Source organism: Nerophis lumbriciformis, linkage group LG31 (assembly GCF_033978685.3).
Source record: "Nerophis lumbriciformis linkage group LG31, RoL_Nlum_v2.1, whole genome shotgun sequence".
Classification (NCBI taxonomy): domain Eukaryota; kingdom Metazoa; phylum Chordata; class Actinopteri; order Syngnathiformes; family Syngnathidae; genus Nerophis; species Nerophis lumbriciformis.
In genome coordinates, this window is record NC_084578.2 from 4767769 (window position 1) to 4795000 (window position 27232).

General features: G+C 41.6%; 1 protein-coding gene across 2 annotated transcripts in view; it reads left to right on the forward strand.

The window, feature by feature from the left end:
* The window catches only part of LOC133574058 (ephrin type-A receptor 6-like), a 515834-nt gene that overhangs the window by 471705 nt on the left and 16897 nt on the right, over positions 1-27232 (forward strand). For both annotated transcript variants that reach the window (XR_009811371.2, XM_061926082.2), the window contains exons 12-14: positions 15863-15924; positions 18346-18555; positions 24057-24206. Coding sequence is in view for 1 of the 2 variants with exons in the window: in XM_061926082.2 (XP_061782066.1) it covers positions 15863-15924; positions 18346-18555; positions 24057-24206 (422 nt within the window). In the remaining variant the exon portion in view is untranslated. The remainder of the gene's footprint in view (positions 1-15862; positions 15925-18345; positions 18556-24056; positions 24207-27232) is intronic.

The window sequence follows — 27232 nt, forward strand, 5'->3', positions numbered from 1 at the left end:
AAGGGGCGCTTGCTGTCTGTAAGAGGGAGACACAGGAAAGAGTGAGAAAAGCCTGTCGTGTAATGCCAGCAGCTAAAAGCAACCGCGTGAGAATTGTGGATGTGTTGAAGGTGTGCTGGAAAATGCGGAACGGAAATTACGGAGCAGCAGAAAAGTGGAATGTATTATTTAAATAGGTGCGTTGGAAAACACGGACCGGAGTTTTTTTTTTAAACTGGATCTGGATCGGCATTTTCCCATGCCTTGCCGATACGCAATTTTTGGCAAATATCGGCGGCCGATCCGATCCAAATATCGGATCGGGACATCCCTAGTATAGTATATGATATATATACTGATATATTGTATTTTTATATCATATATACAATATATAACAAGAACTTTACACTACTTTATATTAGAAATGGCAACAGTGGAGGATGAATGTCCGATGATAAGAAGATAGAGAAAACGAAGAAGCTTATCGACTACGGCGTCGGCACGGACTAACAGAACTGAAGAAGAACAAATGATTACAGACTGCATCTGGATTTCATAAATAAAAAGGACGACAAAAAGTGGTGCCTTGAGGAAAGCCTCAGTTATGTCAATCAAAAGTTAGGACCCCAGTGTTCTCCGTTTGCTACAACGAGTGGTCCAAGTTCCTCGAAACAGCAGCATTCCGGTGTTTTTAGGAATTTACTGCAAAAATGTTTGACTCCCAAGTTTTGAGCTGAACTCATTGGTCAGTATGGTATCATTCCAGGGCTGGATTTGGCCCCCTCAGGCCGCCAGTTGAAGAGCCCTGCTATCAGTGACGTGCAGTCACTAGAGGCAGGTGAGGCCCCGCCTCACCTGCCATCATGGAAAGAAAAAAAATGTAAAAAGAAAAAAAAAAAATTAAATTGTTATATGTATCCAGTGATTATACTATAAAGTTATTTTCCATTTAACTTCAACAGTTTTAGATTATTTTTATTCAAAATCGCTGAATTTTCACATTTGCCGTTCAAATACTGAGAAGAGACGGTGCGGCGAACAGCAGCCAGTTGAGGCACGTCACTCAGTGCCGCAACATGGATTGCGCAATGACTCGGCTAACTGCTGCAGACTGCAGGTGTACCTAATTCACAACTCCTCCAACACGAACATCATTGTTTTTGCACTTTTTGGCTTCTTATTAAATAACTTTTGTAACCTATTTTCATGGGCTTTCCTCTTTGTGATGTTAAGTTCCTGTTCTGCGCTGTTATACAGTATATGCCTTGAGCTCTTATTTTGAAGGCGCTAAGAGCGGAAGTGATGTCACGTTGCGGAGGTTTTTGAAAGAAAGTAAATAAAGTGGTCCTCGCGTAAACTGGAGCCTCCGTGTTTGTTATTTTGTAGTTTCATACCATATAGGCGACATTTATAAACCCTCGGTTACACTTTTTTAAATAGATTCAATCTTGCACGTGGAAAGTTTAAGTGAGGGCTTTAGTTGCGGTGCATGGACTTAATTTATAAGTAAAGGTAAGACCATATAACGTTTTTTTTTTATTAAATGTGCTTTTTTGTGTGCTACAGTTTGTATGTGTAAAGTTAAAGTTAAGTTAAAGTACCAATGATTGTCACACACACACTAGGTGTAATGAAATTTGTCCTCTGCATTTGACCGGGGAATCATTTTTGGTGATTTAACCCCCAATTCCAAGCCTTGATGCTGAGTGCCAAGCAGGGAAGAATGCTGGTATGAGCTTTTAAACATAACCCGTTAACTGCTGCCAATCAAATGGTGAATAAGATACTCTTTAGGGTTCATATGTTTGTAAATCTGACTGTGATGAAGTCAGTGCCTCACCAGCCATCAACCTCACCGCACGTCACTGCCTGCTATATACTACAATATTGTGTGTGTGTGTGTGTGTGTGTGTGTGTGTGTGTGTGCATGTAGCAGTGCCAAGTGGAATGTTTACGGCCCGGTACGCTTTATGCATGCAAGGCGTGTGCGACTTGTGACTTGTTGAGCACCTGTGTTTTACACAGCTGTATAAAAGTCACACATCACTGTGAATACAAATGTGACGACAACACTGCAACCCGACTGGTTAGCAAAAGTGACATTTTCAACGACGTTCTAGGAGTAATCAGTGTCTCTGCAGCCTGTTTATGACCACCAAACATGATCACAATCCATCATGGCCCTCATTTATTTGCCACATTTTAACCCTTGTGTGGTGTTCGGGTCTGTGGGTGTTGTGTTTACGGAGGGGGTGACGGCAAACAGACACCAGGGGGCGGTATATACAATTATTTATTATATATATATATAGTCAACATATATATATATAAATAATAATAAACAATATTACTAAACTAAGGAAATGGAGTGTGAACTAGAATACAAAAGGGAATGGTGTAAGACTATGTGTAGAATTTAACTGAAGTGAGTGTTACCAACGTGTTGAACGAGATACGCGGAAGTCCAGGGGGCAGGCAGATGATCCGGGGCGAGAGCGAGGCGTCAGAATCCAGGGGCGAGCAAGAGGTCGAGGAACGAAGGAAGCAGTCGGAGTCCAGAGGGAGATCCAGGGGAAAATTGAGACGCAGGCGACGGAGGGTACTGCGGGGACACGGGAGAAGACAAGGGACAAATCAAGGCACGGAGAGGAAACACGAATATAGCATAAAGCGTGTTGCTTACTGTACACCATGAGAAAGCTAAGTTCCCGCGCCGATCCTAGGGTCCACTGGTCTTTTAACCAGCTCGCCCTCATCAGTTTCAGGTGTAATGATTGCCGGTGATTGATTGCAGCTGGTGGCTGCTGCAAGGCAGGGACGTGCGCGGCGCGTCCCTGGATGTGCGCACCCGTGGGCGTGTCCCGAGGTGCGCACAGACGGATGAGCGGCGTTGGCAGGAGCCTGAGCCGTAACAGTGGGACCCGTTTTCATTTTTTTGTTAAAAGAAAAATGATACAATTAATTAATTTTTCAAACTGAGACTCACTGACTTTGGCTCATTTTCTGTGAAAAACATGTCAGAATACATATTTAATTAAAGCTGCAAGCAGCATTGGTCGGGCCCGCGTATTTGGCAGGTGCTAGTCCTAAGTGTCCCAATACTTTTGTCTACTTTTAGTCTGAAGTGTCCCAAGACTTTTGTCTAGTGTACCTACCTTGTCTGCATTGTGTGGGCATGTTGGTGCTTCCTGCTTTTGAGCAGCCATCTTAAAAAAAACAGCAGCGCAGCAGCATCAGTGCAGCGGGTCTTTGAAGGGTCATAAAATCAAAACCGGAGCAGGTATTAAAAAGCTGTTCTATACTTTTATACACAAGGGTTCAATCTCTCTCCTGTGTTAGTTTGAAGCCTAAACGACAAACGCGCTCAGAGGAGATAGATTTTGAAGGAAGGTGACCGGTTTTTACAAAAAATGTTGTTTTGAAGGGGGAATAGCAAACTTCCTGTTGATTTTTGCTCGGGGTTGTCAATTTATGAAATGTAGGTCTAAGTGAGACCTACATTGAGGTTTTTGTTTCATGTCTCTCCGACCTTCCCAGTGGGAGTTACAGGCAGTTTTGTCATTTTTTTCTTCCGAGGAGCAGTTTTTTTCTCCGTTTTATTAAAAAATTGCTCTAGAGCGCAATTTTTAAATTTGGGGTTAGGTTTTTTTCATTAGATCGCAATGTCTGCTAGTCCTGATGTGTGTGTTCAGTTCGGTGAGTTTTGAAGCATGTTAAGGGGGTCAAATTACAGCTCAAAGAGGCAAAAGTGACTGTTTTTAGTACATTTTTGTATTGAAGGGGGAATTGCCAACTTCCTGTTGATTTTTGCCCGAGGAAATTAATTAATGAAAAGTAGGGCTAAGTGAGCCCTACATAGAGGTTTTTGTTTCATGTCTCTACAACATTCGTACTGGGAGTTATAAGCAGTTTTCTTTCTAGGGGGGCGCTAGAGCGCAATTTTGAGTTTTGGGGTTCGTTTTTTTAATTAAAAGACAATTTTCGCAGGTCCTGATGGTGAGTTTTGAAGCATGTTAAGTGGGTCAAATTAGTGCTCAAAGAGGCGGCGGAATAATAATAAAACCTTAGAAAAACAATAGGTCCTTATGTCCCATTGCATAAGGACTCCCGTTGGGATTCCTTTTACAATGGGCCATGCGGGCCCTAATGACCACACACCATACACCCCCCCTACACATTTATAGTACATATAAGATGTTCAAAGTGGCAAAAGAACAGATTGGTTTTGGATAAGAGAAGCTGAGGAAAGGTCTTTAGTTGTGGTCTGTGTGCCACTAGTGACCCCTGCAGGGATGCTTCTGTCCTGTCTAGAAATAACACTTGTTACTTGTGTTTTCTCACACCCTGAAGGAGAGGATCACCTCCCTCTGGCTGAGAGCTTTACAGAAAGGGGATCGGCACTTTTTTTTAATTGGAATTTTGACCATCCATCATAATCATTATGTAAGATGAAAACGAGGGCTGTGAATCCACAGGATTCGATTCTATTCCTGGGGGTAACGATTCGATTCAGAATGACTTTTTTTTAATAACATTTGTTGTGTCATGACTTGGACTATGGCGTGTTTTGTTCTCCCGTGGTGCAAATGAACATTTGGACCAGACATGGCGTGAAGGTGAAGACATTATTTATTTTACACTAACAAAGGAACAAAAAGCGCGCTCAAGGCGGAAGTACAAACTTGACTAACGAAACAAAAAGACTTGCACGTGGGCAAAAAACTATGGACATGAACTGTGGCATGAATAGAAAAAACTTGACATGGCATGAAGTGCGCAGAGGTAAACGGAGTGAGAAGCAGAAAGTCAGGGGTGTGATGTCGCCAGGGAGACTTCCTGGCAACAATGGGTTTAAATAATAGTGACATGATTAAAGACAGGTGCGTGAGTCGTGAGGGCAGGTGAAAACTAATGGGTTGCTATGGTGACAAACAAGAGTGCACAATGAGTCCAAACGTGGGACAGGTGAAACTAATGGGTAACCATGGAAACAAGACAAGGGAGTGAAAAGCCAGAAACTAAAGAGTCCAATAACTAAACAAAACAAAACATGATTACACAGACATGACAGGTTGCAAGTTATATGATTAACTACATTCCTCCATAAAGATACATTTTTATGTTACTTAAAAGAAAACTGTTTGTTTTTTGTTAGTTTTTTTATTCTACCCTAACATTTAATAAAGTCAAATACAAATAAGTTAACATGAAAAGTATTCGACACTTCTCTTTTCTAAAGTAAACCTGTACAGCAGATATAGATTGTCTACATCAGAAGTCCCCAAACTACGGCCCGCGGGAAGTCCCAAGTTAAGGATTTTTTTTAAACATTTTTTATATTATTATTTAAAAAAATCTGTCCTTTTTTTCTACCTTTTTTCTGCATTTTCTACCGCTTGTTACTCTCGCCGCTTGTTACTCTCGGAGTCTCCTAGCCGCCCAGGCAAATCATATAGTGTAAAAATGCATTTTCCCATCAATAACTTGACATCATCGCACTCAGAATACATATATATATATATATATATATATATATATATATATATATATATATATATATATATATATATATATATATATATATATCGCACTCAGAATACATACATATATATATATATATATATATATATATATATATATATATATATATATATATGTATGTATGTATTCTGAGTGCGATGATGTCAACTCATTGATGGGAAAATGCATTTTTACACTATATGATTTGCCTGGGCGGCTAGGAGACTCCGAGAGTAACAAGCGGCGAGAGTAACAAGCGGCAGAAAATGCAGAAAAAGGTAGAAAAAAAGGACAGATTTTTTAAAATAATAATATAAAATTTTTTATATATATTATTTTATATATATATATATATATATATATATATATATATATATAGTACAGTATGTGATTGTTTTATTATGTTCCTAGTTTGTATATCTTGTTCAGCACGTAGCAATACTGCTACATGATGCTTAGTGTTTCACCAAAGCTGCATCCGTTTAGCACACAGCTTCTAAAACTTGTAGATCATCCTCCTTATATTCAGGCTCAAAAATATAAGTGTCTGGATCATCATTTGTCCCAAAGTAGTCTTTGTTGTCTTTCATGAAGTCTGCCATGATTAGTAGTGTTGTTGAAGGGAAATGCGAACGTGGTGAAATTAATACACCGCTGTATGCTTAAAATAAACAAAAATATGTAAATACGAAGCAATTCTGGACCACCATCCGCCGCCTCAGGAAGAGGAAGCAGTGCAGTGTCAACAACGTGTATGGTGGGGATGGTGTTCTGCTGACCTCGACTGCGGATGTTGTGGATCGGTGGAGGGAATACTTCGAAGACCTCCTCAATCCTACCAGCACGTCTTCCTATGAGGAAGCAGGGCCTGGGGAATCTGTGGTGGGCTCTCCTATTTCTGGGGCTGAGGTTGCCGAGGTAGTTAAAAAGCTCCTCGGTGGCAAGGCCCCGGGGGTGGATGAGATCCGCCCGGAGTTCCTTAAGGCTCTGGATGTTGTGGGGATGTCTTGGTTGACAAGACTCTGCAACATCGCGTGGACATCGGGGGCGGTACCTCTGGATTGGCAGACCGGGGTGGTGGTTCCTCTCTTTAAGAAGGGGAACCGGAGGGTGTGTTCTAACTATCGTGGGATCACACTCCTCAGCCTTCCCGGTATGGTCTATTCAGGTGTACTGGAGAGGAGACTACGCCGGATAGTCGAACCTCGGATTCAGGAGGAACAGTGTGGTTTTCGTCCTGGTCGTGGAACTGTGGACCAACTCTATACTCTCGGCAGGGTCCTTGAGGGTGCATGGGAGTTTGCCCAACCAGTCTACATGTGCTTTGTGGACTTGGAGAAGGCATTCGACCGTGTACCCCGGGAAGTCCTGAGGGGAGTGCTCAGAGAGTATGGGGTATCGGACTGTCTGATTGTGGCAGTCCGCTCCCTGTATGATCAGTGCCAGAGCTTGGTCCGCATTGCCGGTAGTAAGTCGGACACGTTTCCAGTGAGGGTTGGACTCCGCCAAGGCTGCCCTTTGTCACCGATTCTGTTCATAACTTTTATGGACAGAATTTCTAGGCGCAGTCAAGGCGTTGAGGGGATCTGGTTTGGTGGCTGCAAGATTAGGTCTCTGCTTTTTGCAGATGATGTGGTCCTGATGGCTTCATCTGGCCAGGATCTTCAGCTCTCACTGGATCGGTTCGCAGCTGAGTGTGAAGCGACTGGGATGAGAATCAGCACCTCCAAGTTCGAGTCCATGGTTCCCGCCCAGAAAAGGGTGGAGTGCCATCTCCGGGTTGGGGAGGAGATCTTGCCCCAAGTGGAGGAGTTCAAGTACCTCGGAGTCTTGTTCACGAGTGAGGGAAGAGTGGATCGTGAGATCGACAGGCGGATCGGTGCGGCGTCTTCAGTAATGCGGACGCTGTATCGATCCTTTGTGGTGAAGAAGGAGCTGAGCCGGAAGGCAAAGCTCTCAATTTACCGGTCGATCTACGTTCCCATACTCACCTATGGTCATGAGCTTTGGGTTATGACCGAAAGGACAAGATCACGGGTACAAGCGGCTGAAATGAGTTTCCTCCGCCGGGTGGCGGGGCTCTCCCTTAGAGATAGGGTGCGAAGCTCTGCCATCCGGGAGGAGCTCAAAGTAAAGCCGCTGCTCCTCCACATCGAGAGGAGCCAGATGAGGTGGTTCGGGCATCTGGTCAGGATGCCACCCGAACGCCTCCCTAGGGAGGTGTTTAGGGCACGTCCGACCGGTAGGAGGCCGCGGGGAAGACCCAGGACACGTTGGGAAGACTATGTCTCCTGGCTGGCCTGGGAACGCCTCGGGGTCCCACAGGAAGAGCTGGACGAAGTGGCTGGGGAGAGGGAAGTCTGAGCTTCCCTGCTTAGGCTGCTGCCCCCGCGACCCGACCTCGGATAAGCGGAAGAAGATGGATGGATGGATGATCCAGACCACAGATCATGACAAAAAGAGTGGCCAACATTGGTGGGGTTTCTCCTCTCGCTAAGCATTTTCACTTCCATGGTGACGGCTTTCCTTTTCTTTGACGCACCAGAAGAGCCAGAATACAGAAGTGCCAAAAGTTAACTAAATAGCGAAGATGTCCTTCCTCAGCGTAGCTTTAGCTCTACGGTTTTTCTCCTGGAACTGGTGTTTATGGAGCAAAATGCAGTTTTTAATGAGTCTGTAGTCAGCGTAACACATGCTCCTGCACAAGCTGTGCTTGGCAGTTAGGCTCTGTGAGGCCTTTCATCCAAAATAGTCCCTTTTGTGTCTGTCTTCCTGTCTCAATGCCTCCCTCCACCTTTCCATCTGTTGTTGTTCTTCAGGGACTAATTACGGCGAGTGTTGTGCTGTGACTGACAGCCATACCTGCAGTCAAATAACAGGTGACACGCCGCTAAACAAGTGCGTTTTTGTTTTTTTTTTGCTCATGAACTATACCGCGTAACTTTTATGGTCCGCATCCTGCTAATTAGTCCTGCCGAGCCAAACATTATAATGACCAACTTTAGCGAAAGCAAGGACAGTGGGTCTGGGTTAGTTTCCTTGCCTCATCCCTCACTCCATTCTCCGTTCAAAATCATTACTTTTTATTCAACATCGGGTGCCAGTTCTACGATTAACTGTATTCTTCCATAAAATATATAACCAGATCTGATGAATTTCTGCATTACTTAAAGAAAACTGGTTTTCTTTGATAAAATTGTCAGAATAATTGTATCTAAGTTATCACAAAACTTTGTGTTACATTGAGTTCAGCTCGCCCTGCGAGAGGACACAAGCTGTCTTTGACCTTACCAATCAAAAGGCTGGTAAAACTCCAGTGTAGGATGGGGAGCGACATGAAGGTGTCGGTTTCTTTCTTCTATTGTAATCCAGAGGAAGATTTTGTCTTGACCCGAGATCTACAAAGCGGAGAGGAAACAGGGCCTGATTCCCCTCCAGGCACCTTTTCTTTGAACAGTTTTACGACCTCTTCTTTGAACTGTTTTGTATCCATGTCATGACTTGGTCTTGGGTGTTAGCTTTTCCGGGATGCAACGGAAAGTTGGCTCGGGCGAGACGGGAATTAAGATACATTTTTTATTTAAAGACTATAAATACAAAACAAGGAAGTACTAAGCTCTGGCACTGAGCTTGAGACTTACTACCGCATTGCCGGTAGTAAGTCGGACACGTTTCCAGTGAGGGTTGGACTCCGCCAAGGCTGCCCTTTGTCACCGATTCTGTTCATAACTTTTATGGACAGAATTTCTAGGCGCAGTCAAGGCGTTGAGGGGATCTGGTTTGGTGGCTGCAGGATTAGGTCTCTGCTTTTTGCAGATGATGTGGTCCTGATGGCTTCATCTGGCCAGGATCTTCAGCTCTCACTGGATCGGTTCGCAGCTGAGTGTGAAGCGACTGGGATGAGAATCAGCACCTCCAAGTCCGAGTCCATGGTTCTCGCCCGGAAAAGGGTGGAGTGCCATCTCCGGGTTGGGGAGGAGATCTTGCCCCAAGTGGAGGAGTTCAAGTACCTCGGAGTCTTGTTCACGAGTGGGGGAAGAGTGGATCGTGAGATCAACAGGCGGATGGGTGCGGCGTCTTCAGTAATGCGGACGCTGTATCGATCCGTTGTGGTGAAGAAGGAGCTGAGCCGGAAGGCAAAGCTCTCAATTTACCGGTCGATCTATGTTCCCATCCTCACCTATGGACATGAGCTTTGGGTTATGACCGAAAGGACAAGATCACGGGTACAAGCGGCCGAAATGAGTTTCCTCCGCCGGGTGGCGGGGCTCTCCCTTAGAGATAGGGTGAGAAGCTCTCCCATCCGGGAGGAGCTCAAAGTAAAGCCGCTGCTCCTCCACATCGAGAGGAGCCAGATGAGGTGGTTCGGGCATCTGGTCAGGATGCCACCCGAACGCCTCCCTAGGGAGGTGTTTAGGGCACGTCCCACCGGTAGGAGGCCGCGGGGAAGACCCAGGACACGTTGGGAAGACTATGTCTCCCGGCTGGCCTGGGAACGCCTCGGGGTCCCACAGGAAGAGCTGGACGAAGTGGCTGGGGAGAGGGAAGTCTGGGCTTCCCTGCTTAAGCTGCTGCCCCCGCGACCCGACCTCGGATAAGCGGAAGAAGATGGATGGATGGATGGACAAGGAAGTAAACAAAAGGCGCGCACAATGGCGGAGAACAAACTATGAAACCAAACACTTGCACAAAGGCAAAAACTATGAACAACAAAAAACACTAACTGTGGCTTAATAAACAAAAACTTACTTGGCATGGAATCGGCATGAAAAAAAGAGCAGCAAGGATCATAAGCGTGTGGAGAGTGTGCAGAAGCATAAATATGGAGATGTCGTCAGAAAGACAAACTGAAAAACAATGAACTTAAATACTACAGACATGATTAACGAAAACAGGTGCGTGACTCAAAACGTGAAACAGGTGCGTGACGTGACAGGTGAAAACTAATGGTTGCTATGGTGACAAACAAGAGTGCACAATGAGTCCAAACGTGGAACAGGTGAAACTAATGGGTAATCATGGAAACAAGACAAGGGAGTGAAAAGCCAGAAACTAAAAAGTCCAATAACTAAACAAAACATGACTTAAAACAAAACATGATTACACAGACATGACAATCCAAAGGCGATGGCTGTTTACGACCCCCCCTCCCTTAGAAACAACTGTTGTAATCAGGGAAAATCCAAACAAAAGAGGAGGTGTACAATCTTTCGTCAGAGCGTGGTGGAAGACTACAAAGAGTACAGCCCAGACATTTCTCCTCAATTGAGCCTAATTTATTCTATCTCTGTTTAATTCCTTGCTTCTTTGTCTGTTTAATAGATGTCATCAGTGTTTGAACCTGACAAAAATGATACCCAAACATTTAATAAAGTGAAATACAAATAAGGCAACAGGAGAAATGTCCAACACTTATCTTTTCTAAAGTCTGTACAGCAGATATGATCATCTATATCAGCCCTGGGCAATTAGTTTGCCTCGAGGGGCCAAATGTAGAGAAAAAAACACTAATACAAAACCTCACAATAATGTCTGATTGAATGCTAAAATCGTTATGACAGACCGCCTTAAAAATGGAATGGATTTTTACATTTTTTTACTGAATTAGACAGCCAGAATGTGGGATTTAGAATATTAACTATGAGCGATAAAACACTGAATATTGACATCATATGAACGTCACGCCCCCTCTCGATCGACATGTTTTACAATCAAGCGAAACAACAAAAATGCAACAAACAGCAAAATATGAACGCGAAGGGTAAAAAAATAACCCCACCTACAATCTGATATATCACTAAGCTTTAGAACTTTGTTGTAAAAATCTCCTTCCGCGTCTGTCCCTGACACCCAGGCTCCGCTCTGGAAACACTCTGTGGAAACGCTCCCCACCCACACTGCTTGGCGCCTCGTCTGAGCTGCCGTGACTTAGATTACCATAGTAACTAATTAGATGACCGTAGTAACTAATTAGATGACCATAGTAACTAGTATATCATGCAAAATCGCAGATTCCAATCATTGACATACTTTGTATAGTATTTTGCATTGTACAGTGGTCATCAAAAATCAGGAAATCACCCAGGTATCCTCATATAAATATTTAGGGGTTCATATTGATAATCTTCTCTACTGGAAGACACATATTGACAAACTGTGCAATAGACTGCAACAGAGGCTATATTTTTTTGCGAAGATTAAGATTGTACGGCGTAAGCAGCCACATCATGATGATTTTCTACCGTGCCATTGTAGAGAGCATCATTAGATACGGGATCACCTCATGGTTAAAAAGCAAACTGGCCGGCATGCATAAAACGGCAATGAAAATCGTAGGGAGGAAATAATATGAGCCTATACAGAGCATCTATGAGCAGGCAGTTAGGAAAAAAGCTAAGAAAATTATTTCCAACTCACAACACCCACTCTTTCCTGACTATGGAACCCTGCCATCAGGGAGAAGACTCCGGGTCCCACTATGCAAATTTAACCGCCTTAAATTATCATTTGTCCCAGCCTCCATTAAGCTGACCAACAATGTGCAATAGAATTTTAATACATAGGTTAGCACTTTTTTAGCACTTTAGCACATAGCACTTTAGAACTAAGCACTTTATCCATGAGCTCTAGTGCAATGCACATTGGTACTTTATCTTTATCTCCATACTGTAGATTTTATGCCTACATCAAAGTGCCACCTTTGTCTATCAAGCTCCATGTTCTGATGTTTAAATGTTAGTTGTCTGGTTGTGGTTGTGTCTGTGCTTGTGTTTTTGTTCTGTTGTTTTTGGGTATGTTAAGAAAGCAATGATGCACTGTGCCCAAGACAAATTTCCCCACGGGGACAGTAAAGTTGAACCTTGAACCTTGTATAGTTCAAGACTTACGCTCATTAGAAAACATCACTGCACATCATAATGGCAGCTAAACATTCCATCTTAAAGATCTAAAAAAAAAAATTATTTAGGAATGTCCGGCAGGCCGGATTGGAAAGCTTAACGGGCCGCACCTACTCAGTAGCCTAGTGGTTAGAGTGTCCGCCCTGAGATGGGTAGGTAGTGAGTTCAAACCCCGGCCGAGTCATACCAAAGACTATAAAAATGGGAGCCATTACCTCCCTGCTTGGCACTCAGCATCAAGGGTTGGAATTGGGGGTTAAATCACCAAAAATGATTGCCGGGCGCGGCCACCACTGCTGCTCACTGCTCCCCTCACCTCCCAGAGGGTGATGGGTCAAATGCAGAGAATAATTTTGCCACATCTAGTGTGTTTGTGACAATCATTGGTACTTTAACTTAACTTTAACTTAATGTGGCCTTAATTTGCCCAGGTCTGTTCTACATCAACAATATGATTTGTCTGAGTGTCCGGACAGGACTGAATAAAATATTTTATTATCATATATTTTTTTAGAATCGATTAAGAAACGTTACAAGTAGGAATCATGATTTTTTTAATTTTTTTTGACACCCCTAATTACCTAATTACTGACCTGATAAGTTTGAAAGAGAAAGAGATTATACAGTATTATCTGCTCACAGATGCTACCTGGTGGTTGCTAGAGCACACTGCATGTAGTCCTGGGTCGTCCTACTCCTTCATGCTTTAGTCACACGCAGGATTCTCACAGAAATTCATCCAGACCCAGGGCAAGTTGGGTTTTGTAGAGTTTGGGTCAGCCTTCAGTCAAGATAATCGAATGACAAAACAGGTTTTAAGACAAATGAACAGTTTTCCTTTCTTTGTTATTATTTTCTCCTGCTCTCCGACGGCATGTTCTTGTATTGACTTGTTTAGACTTACTCTTATATTTCCTTCCTAGGAGTATTTGTTCAGTCCTCTAAGCTGTCAGGTCATGTCTTCTCTTGTATTCAGCAGAGTTGTTCTATTGTTTGGTTTGAATACTTCTCAGCCTTTGGATTGACTCCCCATATAGTTCTCTCACTGAGCAATGGTACTTTGGAGGGAAAGAAAATGTTATTTTAATGGCATTGGAGGAGGCAGTGAAGTCAAAACAAGGACAGTACAGTAGTACCTCAACGAGAGTGGGGATACCATTCACATTTGAACCGATACAGTACCGATTCCCGGTATCGTACTGATTCTCGGTACCTTTGAATCAATACTCGTATTCAATGGTCGTACTTTTCGGAACTGTGTTAATAAACAGTCATTGTTTTTGATGATTTTTTTACAACATTTAAAAATAAGCTGATTACCCCCGCAACCCTAAAAGGGACAAGCGGTAGAAAATGGATGGATGGATAAGTTGCAATTGTAGCTGTAAGTCCAAGACATTAGATATCAGACGTGTATAGTTTATGGTGTGTTGGCTGGTCAATTCTGGCTTTGCTTTCTGTTACGCCCTACAAAGTGTTCATAATACAAGCATTCGTATTCATCTCGATTTTAAATCAATTTATATATATATATATATATATATATATATATATATATATATATATATATATATATATATATGTATACTGTATATATATATATATATATATATATATATATATATATATATATATATATATATACATACCTGCCAACTTTTGAAATCAAAAAAACCTAGTAGCCAGGGTCCAGGGGCCACAGGCCGGTAGGTCCAGGACAAAGTCCTGGTGGGGGGTTCAGGCGACGCAAAATGATTGATTGCATTCAGACAGGTTAAAATGTTGCTAAAACCATCACTTTTCTATCAGTCACAGTGACTTTTCAAAACAAAAATATTACAGCAAAAATCATATGGGTTGATTGACATGTTTATTCTGTAAGCTAACTTCAATAGTTTGAAATTATTTTGACAGTTAATGCCAGTTATCCTGTCAACCTTTCACAAGACTTCAATTTGTTCATTGAAAGTATAAACAGTATAAACACTTTTTACAGTAAACAAATGGTAAAACAGTACTAAACAATTCCATTAAAAAAAAGAATTGGTGTCATTATTAACTTTCTGTCCAAGCTTGTATAATCTACTGCCTTGTTCAATTGTAAAAAATATTCTGTGCCTAAAATTCACATTTCTATCACAATTATCATACTGTAAACATGGTAAGCTAACTTCATTACAATTAATAGTCCTGTCAATAGCATGGAATTACAATTCAAATGTAGTTTTTTTGTAAGCCTTTCAAAAGAATTCAAAATATGAAAAATTTATGAAAATTAATTTAAGCCATCAGACACTTGAAAAGTGGCACATCACATCTCTAATGTAATCATTTTAACTTTTCAACAGAAATAGCACTGCAAAAATATTGAGGACATACTTCTGTATTTTGGTAGTTATGCTGTCAACATTTAACAAGATTTCTTCAACTTGGACTTGAAAGCATAAATAGTATAAACACTTTTAACAGTATAACAGTACTAAACAATTCCAATAGATAACATTGGTGTCATTACCTTTTTGTGGCTAAAATCCAAATTTAGCAACGGCATTAGACTTGTGTTTTTTTGTCCCAACGTGGTCTTTTACATCGCTAATTCCTCCGTGTCCGATCGAAAAATCTTGTCTGCACAAGGTGCAATTCGCGTAGTTTTCACCCTTTTTGGAACGGATAATTATTCCCGGATAGGCTTTTGAATATTCTTCACGGAATTACTGCAGTTTTCTTTTCGGTTTAAGACTCGTTTGCGATTTTTCTCCGGCTGATTCCATGATCGTTCGCTCGTTTGGAAACAATGGCAACTGGTGCCTCGTGCTTGGCAGCGGTGCTATAAATAGCCTCGCGCATGGCATTCGGAATGGCTCGACAGGAAGTTACGGGAAGCAGTGTCGATTGTCATTGTTGTTACGCGATTTCGTGAATAAAACTTTAAAAAAAAAATTGTTTTTAATTAACGAAAAACCGTATTTTTTATCACTGCAACCGTAACCCGGAATAGGTTGATGAAAACCGTACTAATTACGGGAAAACTGGAGTAGTTGGCAGGTACGCCATCAACAAGGCAGCATGTCTAATGTGTTGGAAAGCAATGGTAACAAAAAAAAAGCTTTTACATCAAAATACTCATAAGTTGAAGAGCCAATGTCTTTTTAGAATACCGTATGTCACAACATATTATGCATTTGCATCATAAAAGATTGACGTTTCCTTCACCTTATCTTCTTCTGACATTTCTCCACATTCTGTCAAATATTATGTCACCACAGACTTTGTTGTCTTTCATTCATTGTTCAAAGTAGCTGGCAAGTCACGAAACAGCAGCCTTCAAAGCTGCTCACCAGTTGATCTTTGAGGAGATCTTATAAAGGAACATTCACATCATCATATTGTTCATACTGCATTGCGTCAATAGGTGGAGATCACCTGTGAGATTTGTAATATATACAAATAATGTGTGTTTGCAGGCAGGCCTGTGATGATTGTGGTGGAATATATGGAAAATGGCTCCCTGGACTCCTTTCTCAGGGTGAGTATTGTCCCAACAAGTCAAGTTGAACTGAAAATTGACGAATTAAACAAACAGGCATTACAGGTTTTCCTTATGTATAATGATCGTTCAGTTTGAAGATGAACAGTCTGAAATTTTGCCATTAGTTTTTATAAAAAATGTATCCGCACTCTTTTACTATGAAGCCTTGGTGTTGTAACACGTGGCTTGGCATCGTCTTGCTGAAATAAGCAGGGGCGTCCATGAAAAAGACGTTGCTTGGATGGCAACATATGTTGCTCCAAAACCTGTATGTACTTATCAGCATTAATGGTGCCTTCACAGATGTGTAAGTTACCCATGTGTTTTTGATTTTTGTTAGAATAGTATATAAATATAAAGTCATACTTGCCAACCCTCCCGGATTTTCCGGGAGACTCCCGAAATTCAGCGCCTCTCCCGAAAACCTCCCGGGACAAATTTTCTCCCAAAAATCTCCCGAAATTCAGGCAGACTCAGGTCCTCCACAATATAAAAAAGCGTACCTGCCCAATCACGTTATAACTATAGAATGATGGAGGGCGAGTTCTTGGTTTCTTATGTGGGTTTATTGTTAGGCAGTTTCATTAATGTCCTCCCAGCGTGGCAACAACACACAACAACAGCAGTCACTTTTTGGTATACCGTAAAGCAGTTCGTCTGCCGTAAACAGCAATGTTGTGACACTCTTAAACAGGACAACACTGCCATCTAGTGCATTTGATGAAAGCACTTTTGTGTTCAGGGTGTTCAGCATGGTTCGAAAAATAGTGACAGAGAATAGAACAAGGATGGACAATTCAACCCTTAACTCAACAATGAGTAGATGAGTGTTATGTGTGTGTATATGTGTAAATAAATGAACACTGAAATTCAAGTATTTATTATATATATATATATATATATATATATATATATATATATATATATATATAATAAAATAAAATAAAAAAATAAAAAATAAAAAAATATATATATAGCTAGAATTCACTTAACGTCAAGTATTTCTTATATAAATATATATATATATATATATATGAAATACTTGACTTGGTGAATTCTAGCTGTAAATATACTCCTCCCCTTTTAGCCACGCCCCCAACCACGACCCCGTCCCACCCCGACCACGCCCACCCCCACCCCCTCCCCCCACCTCCCGAAATCGGAGGTCTCAAGGTTGGCAAGTATGTATAAAGTATACACACGTTTTACGGCCTCATTACTGTACCAAATGAATCTCATTATTGCCGAACACAAGAAAATATGCTTTTGGTACAATTGCGCCCCTCAACCACCAGAAGGCACAAAAAAAAAACATGAACTCAGAGCTTTGATGAGCATAAATAAGTTATTTACAACAGGATTCCCCAACCTTTTTTCCACCAGGGACCGGTTTAATGTATGCATTACTTTCACGGACCAGCTTTCTACGTGTGGCAGATAAAAACAGCAAAAAAAATAGCCTTTGGCTACAATCTACAATCTGAAAGTTAAGTCGGAGAAAATGCGGTAGTTTATAAATTAACTAGATGAGGCAATTCCTGGAGGAATTGCATGTGAATGCTGACAGAATTAAGTATGTCCAGCAGATGTCAGTATTTAGTGACACAGTATCAATAAAGTTTTGCAATGTGTCGAAACGCTTCATGACGCCTCATCAACCCATCACTACATTATACCATTAGATTGATTTAAGTTGTTAAAATATTTTGTTACGTGTGGGGGGGTCGCAGCTTGCTGAAAGGTTTGTTCCCCCGGGATGCAGACAGACCACTCCGGACAGGACGTGCAGGTAGGAACATGATTTAGTCTTAGAAATCAAACAAGTACCAAAAGCAGAAAACAAGCCGGAGGAAAAGCGTGCCGATCACACTGGACACTAAGGCTAACACTTAGCATAGGCTAGAAGACAAGGAATACTCACGTAACTGTAGCATAAGCAAATAAAGAAGCCAGGCCGACTGACCGGCAAAGGCAGGCTTAAATAATGCCTCTGATTAGTGCTCGGGAAACAGGTGAGCGTCCCGAACACCAATCAGAGACAGGTGGAAATAATAAGTAACCATGGTAACTAAAAACAAACTCAAGGGTGCACAAAAACAGTAACTAAGGGAGTCCTAAACTAACAGAAAATAACAAAACATGATCCGGGCCACGGATCATGACATATTTCAATCATTTAAATTGTTTCTAAAATGATTTATTGCTAACATATATAGAGATTAATTTGTGTCTTTTTTACACATTTTTGACACTAAATACCTTAATGTTTATGTTAAAATGTTGGGCTCACACAGCTATAATATGGTAGCACATGTCAAATACCGTTCATGTAAAAGTATTTTCTCCAAACTACAAATTAATTTCGGAATGTTTTCATGTCCTTGGCTGTAATTTGTGTCTCTCAACGTTTTTTGTCAGCAACACGACGGGCACTTCACCGTCATCCAGTTGGTCGGCATGCTGCGTGGCATCGCCTCGGGCATGAAGTACCTGTCGGACATGGGCTACGTCCACAGAGACCTGGCCGCCCGCAACATCCTGGTCAACAGCAACCTGGTGTGTAAAGTCTCAGACTTTGGACTGTCCCGAATCCTGGAGGACGATCCTGAGGCTGCTTACACCACAACGGTACACCAGAACCTTTTGTTAATTATTGTATTCCTGAGTATAAGCTGCTACCTTTTTTCCTACGCTTTGAACCCTGCGGCTTGTAAAACGGTGCGGCTAATTTATGGATAATGAAAATATATATTTTTTTAAAACAAGCAAAGACACTGAATAGTTATTGTCTGTGCTATGGCGCCATCTTTTGGATGGGTTCGTCACTGCAGGTGCTGCAAACGTTTCTACTTGTATGGATTCTTCACTCATGACTCCAAGCAACGTTTGTAAGTTTTACAATATAACTAAAACAATTCTTACGTACTAAACCGTCCCATGTGTGACGTCTGTGGGAGTGTTCTCATGCATATTTGTACGTGGTATCGTAAAATAATGAAGCTAGCTGCGTTAGCATTAGCTAATACGAACAGGTTTGCGAGTGGTCTGCGTTATGTTGCGTTTTGGACCAGTTGTTCCTCCCAGGGAATTCAAGTCACAAGTCGCTCCCAAGCTCTTTACGACACTTAAAGCTGAGTTGAAAAACCACCAGAGACAGAATAGGTATTTTGTTGTATATTTTCAAAGCTTTGCAAATATACTTTTTGAGACCAGTCCAGCATAGAACATTCTATTGCGCCGCCAAAAATGGTCTGTCCTCCCAACCCCAAAACCCCCTCTTTTCTTCCCTCTCCCTAGCCATAATACATGCACAACGTCTCCCTAGTCATAATACATTCCAAAGAACTCAAGGTTAACACACACAGTTTACTTGCTAGAAGAAAGAAAGAAAATGAAATGGAAAACACAAGCTGTTTTCAAATATGACTATGAAAGAAAATTAGTAACACTAAAATTCGGATATATGTAAATATCTGCCTCCGACAGTTATTATTTACAATTATAATTATTGAATCAATAACTTACAACGAAACGAAACAGTGTGGTTTTCGTCCTGGTCGTGGAACTGTGGACCAGCTCTATACTCTCGGCAGGGTCCTTGAGGGTGCATGGGAGTTTGCCCAACCAGTCTACATGTGCTTTGTGGACTTGGAGAAGGCATTCGACCGTGTCCCTCGGGAAGTCCTGTGGGGAGTGCTCAGAGAGTATGGGGTTTCGGACTGTCTGATTGTGGCGGTCCGCTCCCTGTATGATCAGTGTCAGAGCTTGGTTCGCATTGCCGGCAGTAAGTCGGACGCGTTTCCGGTGAGGGTTGGACTCCGCCAAGGCTGCCCTTTGTCACCGATTCTGTTCATAACTTTTATGGACAGAATTTCTAGGCGCAGTCAAGGCGTTGAGGGGATCCGGTTTGGTGGCTGCAGGATTAGGTCTCTGCTTTTTGCAGATGATTTGGTCCTGATGGCTTCATCTGGCCAGGATCTTCAGCTCTCACTGGATCGGTTCGCAGCTGAGTGTGAAGCGACTGGGATGAGAATCAGCACCTCCAAGTCCGAGTCCATGGTTCTCGCCCGGAAAAGGGTGGAGTGCCATCTCCGGGTTGGGGAGGAGATCTTGCCCCAAGTGGAGGAGTTCAAGTACCTCGGAGTCTTGTTCACGAGTGAGGGAAGAGTGGATCGTGAGATCGACAGGCGGATCGGTGCGGCGTCTTCAGTAATGCGGACGCTGTATCGATCCGTTGTGGTGAAGAGCTGAGCCGGAAGGCAGAGCTCTCAATTTACCGGTCGATCTACGTTCCCATCCTCACCTATGGTCATGAGCTTTGGGTTATGACCGAAAGGACAAGATCACGGGTACAAGCGGCCGAAATGAGTTTCCTCCGCCGGGTGGAGGGGCTCTCCCTTAGAGATAGGGTGAGAAGCTCTGTCATCCGGGGGGAGCTCAAAGTAAAGCCGCTGCTCCTCCACATCGAGAGGAGCCAGATGAGGTGGTTCGGGCATCTGGTCAGGATGCCACCCGAGCGCCTCCCTAAGGAGGTGTTTAGGGCATGTCCGACCGGTAGGAGGCCACGAGGAAGACCCAGGACACGTTGGGAAGACTATGTGTCCCGGCTGGCCTGGGAACGCCTCGGGATCCCCCGGGAGGAGCTGAACGAAGTGGCTGGGGAGAGGGAAGTCTGGGCTTCCCTGCTTAGGCTGCTGCCCCCGCGACCCGACCTCGGATAAGCGGAAGAAGATGGATGGATGGATGGATAACTTACAACGGCATTCTTTTTGTATTGTTTCATTTTCACAAATTCCTCAGTAAATTCACCAAAATGTCACCGTGGAGTTATTGAGTCTGTTTAGCTAATTTGGAGAGCTAAACCCACTAGCTGCGCAAGCTAGTTTTTCCTGCCGTGCACAGACACCGTTTGGAAACAATTAAAGGGGAACATTATCACCAGACCTATGTAAGCGTCAATATATACCTTGATGTTGCAGAAAAAAGACCATATATTTTTTTAACTGATTTCCGAACTCTAAATGGGTGAATTTTGGCGAATTAAACGCCTTACTAATATTCGCTCTCGGAGCGATGACGTCACATCGGGAAACAATCCGCCATTTTCTCAAACACCGAGTCAAATCAGCTCTGTTATTTCCCGTTTTTTCGACTGTTTTCCGTACCTTGGAGACATCATGCCTCGTCGGTGTGTTGTCGGAGGGTGTAACAACACGGAACAGGGACGGATTCAAGTTGCACCAGTGGCCCAAAGATGCGAAAGTGGCGAGAAATTTGTTCCGCACACTTTACCGACGAAAGCTATGCTACGACAGAGATGGCAAGAATGTGTGGATATCCTGCGACACTCAAAGCAGATGCATTTCCAACGATAAAGTCAAAGAAATCTGCCGCCAGACCCCCATTGAATCTGCCGGAGTGTGTGAGCAATTCAGGGACAAAGGACCTCGGTAGCACGGCAAGCAATGGCGGCAGTTTGTTCCCGCAGACGAGCGAGCTAAACCCCCTATCGACCCTAGCTTCCCTGGCCTGCTGACATCAACTCCAAAACTGGACGGATCAGCTTTCAGGAAAAGAGCGCGGATGAGGGTATGTCTACAGAATATATTAATTGATGAAAATTGGGCTGTCTGCGCTCTCAAAGTGCATGTTGTTGCCAAATGTATTTCATATGCTGTAAACCTAGTTCATAGTTGTTAGTTTCCTTTAATGCCAAACAAACACATACCAATCGTTGGTTAGAAGGCGATCGCCGAATTCGTCCTCGCTTTCTCCCGTGTCGCTTTCGTCGGTTTCGCTTGCATACGGTTCAAACCGATATGGCTCAATAGCTTCAGTTTCTTCTTCAATTTCGTTTTCGCTACCTGCCTCCACACTACAACCATCCGTTTCAATACATGCGTAATCTGTTGAATCGCTTAAGCCGCTGAAATCCGAGTCTGAATCCGAGCTAATGTCGCTATAGCTTGCTGTTCTTTCCGCCATGTTTGTTTGTGTTGGCTTCACTATGTGACGTCACAGGAAAATGGACGGGTTGTTTATAACGATGGCTAAAATCAGGCACTTTGAAGCTTTTTTTAGGGATATTGCGTGATGGGTAAAATTTTGAAAAAATCTTCGAAAAATATAATAAGCCACTGGGAACTGATTTTTAATGGTTTTAACCATTTTGAAATTGTGATAATGTTCCCCTTTAAGGTACTGTATGTAAACAAACATTTACAAAAATAATGTGTAAATAACACTGTGGACGGGGGCGTGGAGCGGAACGGGGGTGTGCCAGGACCAGCCTCGAAGTCAGCGACAGGTGCGTACCGTATTTTCCGGAGTATAAGTCGCTCCGGAGTATAAGTCGCACCGGCCGAAAATGCATAATAAAGAAGGAAAAAAACATATATAAGTCGCACTGGAGTATAAGTCGCATTTTTTGGGGAAATGTATTTGATAAAAGCCAACACCAAGAATAGACATTTGAAAGGCAATTTAAAATTAAAGCTGCAAGCAGCGTTGGTCGGGCCCGCGTATTTGGCAGGTGCTAGTCCTAAGTGTCCCAATACTTTTGTCCAGTTTTAGTAGTACGTGTCCCAATACTTTTGTCAAGTTGTAGTCCTAAGTGTCCCAATACATTTGTCCAGTGTAGGTGTCCCAATACTTTTTTCCAGTGGTAGTCCTAAGTGTCCCAAATTTTTTGTCCGGTGGTAGTCATAAGTGTCCCAATACTTTTGTCTAGTGTACCTACCTAGTCTGCATTGTGTGGGCACGCTGGTGCTTCCTGCTTTTAAGCAGCCATCTTAAAAAAACAGCAGCGCAGCAGCATCAGCGCAGCGGGTCTTTGAAGGGTCATAAAATCAAAACCGGAGCAGTTAGAAAAACGCTGTTCTGTACTTTTATACACAAGGGTTCAATCTCTCTCCTGTGTTAGTTTGAAGCCGAAACGACAAACGCGCTCAGAGGAGATAGTTTTTGAAGGAAGGTGACCGGTTTTTACAAAAAATTTGTTTTGAAGGGGGAATAGCAAACTTCCTGTTGATTTTTGCTGGGGGTTGTCAATCTATGAAATGTAGGTCTAAGTGAGACCTACATAGAGGTTTTTGTTTCATGCCTCTCCGATCTTCCCAGTGGTAGTTACAGGCAGTTTTGTCATTTTTTTCTTCCGAGGAGCAGTTTTTTCAGCGTTTTATTAAAAAATTGCGCTAGAGCGCAATTTTGAGATTTGGGGTTAGGTTTTTTTATTAGATCGCAATTTTTGCCAGTCCTGATGTGTGTGTTCAGTTCGGTGAGTTTTGAAGCATGTTAAGGGGGTCAAATTACAGCTCAAAGAGGCAAAAGTGACTGTTTTTAGTACTTTTTTGTCTTGAAGGGGAAATTGCCAACTTCCTGTTGATTTCTGCCCAAGGATGTACAATTATGAAATCTAGGTCTAAGTCAGACCTACATAGAGAATTTTGTTTCATGTCTTTCCGACCTTCCTAGTGGGAGTTACAGGCAGTCTAGTTTTTTTTTCCCTAGGGGGCGCTAGAGCGCAATTTTGAGTTTTGGGGTTCGGTTTTTTCATTAAAAGACAATTTTCGCAGGTCCTGATGTGTGGGTCAAATATGGTGAGTTTTGAAGCATGTTAAGTGGGTCAAATTAGTGCTCAAAGAGGCGGCCGGTATAATAATAATAAAACCTTACAAATTCAATAGGTCCTTATGTCCCATTGTATAAGGACTCCCTTTGGGAGTCCTTATACAATGGGCCATGCGGGCCCTAATAAATAAAGAATAGTGAACAACAGGCTGAATAAGTGTACGTTATATGAGGCATAAATAACTAACTGGTATGTTAACGTAACATATTATGGTAAGAGTCATTCAAATAACTATAACATATAGAACATGCTATACGTTTACCAAACAATCTGTCACTCCTAATCGCTAAATCCCATGAAATCTTATACGTCTAGTCTCTTACGTGAATGAGATCAATAATATTATAATGTGTTAATCATTTCACACATAAGTCGCTCCTGAGTATAAGTCGCACCCCCGGCCAAACTATGAAAAAAACTGCGACTTATAGTCCGAAAAATATGGTATTATTGAAGTAAACTTTGGTTGCATCTTATTATATTTTATCTGTGTAAGCAGGGTGGGAAGATCCCGATCCGATGGACCGCTCCAGAGGCTATCGCCTACAGAAAGTTCTCCTCCGCCAGTGACGCTTGGAGTTACGGCATCGTTATGTGGGAAGTGATGTCGTACGGCGAGCGGCCGTATTGGGAGATGTCCAACCAGGACGTGAGTACAGTGTTTGTTTCAACCGGAGATCGGTCAATTCGTCAAATAAGCAGAGGCGTACTTAAGTCATTCGGGGGCCGAAGGAAGACCTTGTCATCGGGGCCCTCCACATAACGAAAACAACACGGTGGTTTGTCATGTTGCTAGAAACTACAGGCATGTGATTTGACCACAATGAAAAAGACTGAAAAAATTTCCGGGGGTCTGGGGGACGAAGGTCCAGTCGCCCCCCCCGAAGCTCCTGGTTTTTCACCAATTTAACATGCTAAAATTAACAAAGACAGCACCATTTGAAGAACATATTTTAGTGTTTAAAGACATGAAAACATCATTAATAGAACATACATAACCCAATTATCCTAATGAATCACTGTATATGGTTCAGTCCCAACAGTATTTAGTCACTAAAAAATTATCAGTGGTGTAACAGGTAGAGGTGGGTAGTAACGCGCTACATTTACTCCGTTACATCTACTTGAGTAACTTTTGGGATAAATTGTACTTCTAAGAGTAGTTTTAATGCAACATACTTTTACTTTTACTTGAGTATATTTATAGAGAAGAAACGCTACTTTTACTCCGCTACTTTTATCTACATTCAGCTCGCTACTCGCTACTAATTTTTATCCATCTGTTAATGCACGCTTTGTTTGTTTTGGTCTGTCAGACAGACCTTCAAAGTGCCTGCGTTACTGGTGACGTTTCACTCCGTTCCACCAATAAAATGCAGTCACTAGTGACGTTTGACTCCGTTCCACCAATCAGATGCAGTCACTGGTGACGTTGGACCAATCAAACAGAGCCAGGCGGTCACATGACCTGACTTAAACAAGTTGAAAAACGTATTGGGGTGTTACCATTTAGTGGTCAATTGTACGGAATATGTACTGTACTGTGCAATCTAATAATAAAAGTTTCAATCAATCAATCAAAAGTGTGAAGGAAAAAATACACTTTTTTATTTCAAACGTACATCCCGTCACAAGCCTAAAGACTGACTGCACAGTTCCTGTCTTCACAATAAAAGTGCCGCTCCATCGCGCCTGCGCTTTCAAAATAAGAGTCTCCGAAAGCCAGCGCAAACAAGCTAGCAAGCTACGGAATTTGCCGCCAATGTATTTCTTGTAAAGTGTGCGAAAACGAATATGGAAGCTGGACAAATAAGATACCAAAAACCAACCACTTTCATGTGGTATTAGACAGAAAGGAGGAACTTTTTTTCTCCTGCATTTGAAAACGTGGACGTTAAGCACTGCTGTCTGATTACAATCAATGCAAGTCATCAGAATCAGGTAATACACCAACTTATATTCTTGTCTTCATGAAAGAAAGGAATCTATATGTGTTAAACATGCATGTATATTCATTAAAACACCTTTAACATGTAAACAAAAACGGCAAAATAAATAAATATAAATTATATACTGTATATATCAATGTATGTGTATATATATATATATATATATATATATATATATATATATATATATATATATATATGATATGTGTGTGTATGTTACTCATCAGTTACTCAGTACTTGAGTAGTTTTTTCACAACATACTTTTTACTTTTACTCAAGTAAATATTTGGGTGACTACTCATTACTTTTACTTGAGTAATAAATCTCTAAAGTAACAGTACTCTTACTTGAGTACAATTTCTGGCTACTCTACCCACCTCTGGTAACAGGTTTGCCAAGATGTATTATTATACAAAATATATTTTAAAGTTAAGACTATTATATCATATATGCTATTAGAAAGTAGCATTAATTGTAAAATACATAACCACTAATAACAATTCACAGTTTTAATGTATATGCCTAATTGCCTACAAGTTTAGTTATAAATATAACAAAATACCAAATGTAAACATTTCATTCTTTTCGCCAAAATAGGATATAAATTGATGAAAATAATTAAACATGTTTAGTATTGTTTACTCATATTTGAAAATAGGAAATAATAATAATGTGAGGACACTGACATATTGCATGAAACAAGTGTGAAAATATTTACCTTCAAGATTGTTACACCACTGACAATATTGTTTCAAGAGACTACATAAGAACTTAATATTACAAAATAGTATTATATGCAAATTTATTTCAAATAAATTGTTAACTGGAATCAATAATGCGACTCTTTAAATTTCCATACCTGCCAACTTTTGAAATCAGAAAAACCTAGTAGCCAGGGTCCAGGGGCCGCAGGCCCCGGTAGGTCCAGGACAAAGTCCTGGTGGAGGGTTCAGGGCTTCGCCCCCCGACGCAAAATGATTATTAGCATTCAGACAGGTTAAAATGTTGCTAAAACCATCACTTTTCTATCAGTCACAGTGACTTTTCAAAACAAAAATATTACAGCAAAAATCATATGGGTTGATTGACATGTTTAGTCTGTAAGCTAACTTCAATAGTTTGAAATTATTTTGACAGTTAATGCCAGTTATCCTGTCAACCTTTCACAAGACTTCAATTTGTTAATTGAAAGTATAAACAGTATAAACACTTTTTACAGTAAACAAATGGTAAAACAGTACTAAACAATTCCATTAAAAAAAAAATTGGTGTCATTATTAACTTTCTTTCCAAGATTGTATAATCTACTGCCTTGTTCAATTGTAAAAAATATTCTGTGCCTAAAATTCACATTTCTATCACAATTATCATACTGTAAACATGGTAAGCTAACTTCATTAAAATTAATAGTCCTGTCAATAGCATGGAATTACAATTCAAATGTAGTTTTTTTGTAAGCCTTTCAAAATAATTCAAAATATGAAAAATTAATGAAAATTAATTTAAGCCATCAGACACTTGAAAAGTGGCACATCACATCTCTAATGTAATCATTTTAACTTTTCAACAGAAATAGCACTGCAAAAATATTAAGGACATACTTCTGTATTTTGGTAGTTATGCTGTCAACATTTAACAAGATTTCTTCAACTTGGACTTGAAAGCATAAATAGTATAAACACTTTTAACAGTACAATTGCGCACCAAACACGAAGCAAGGCCAAA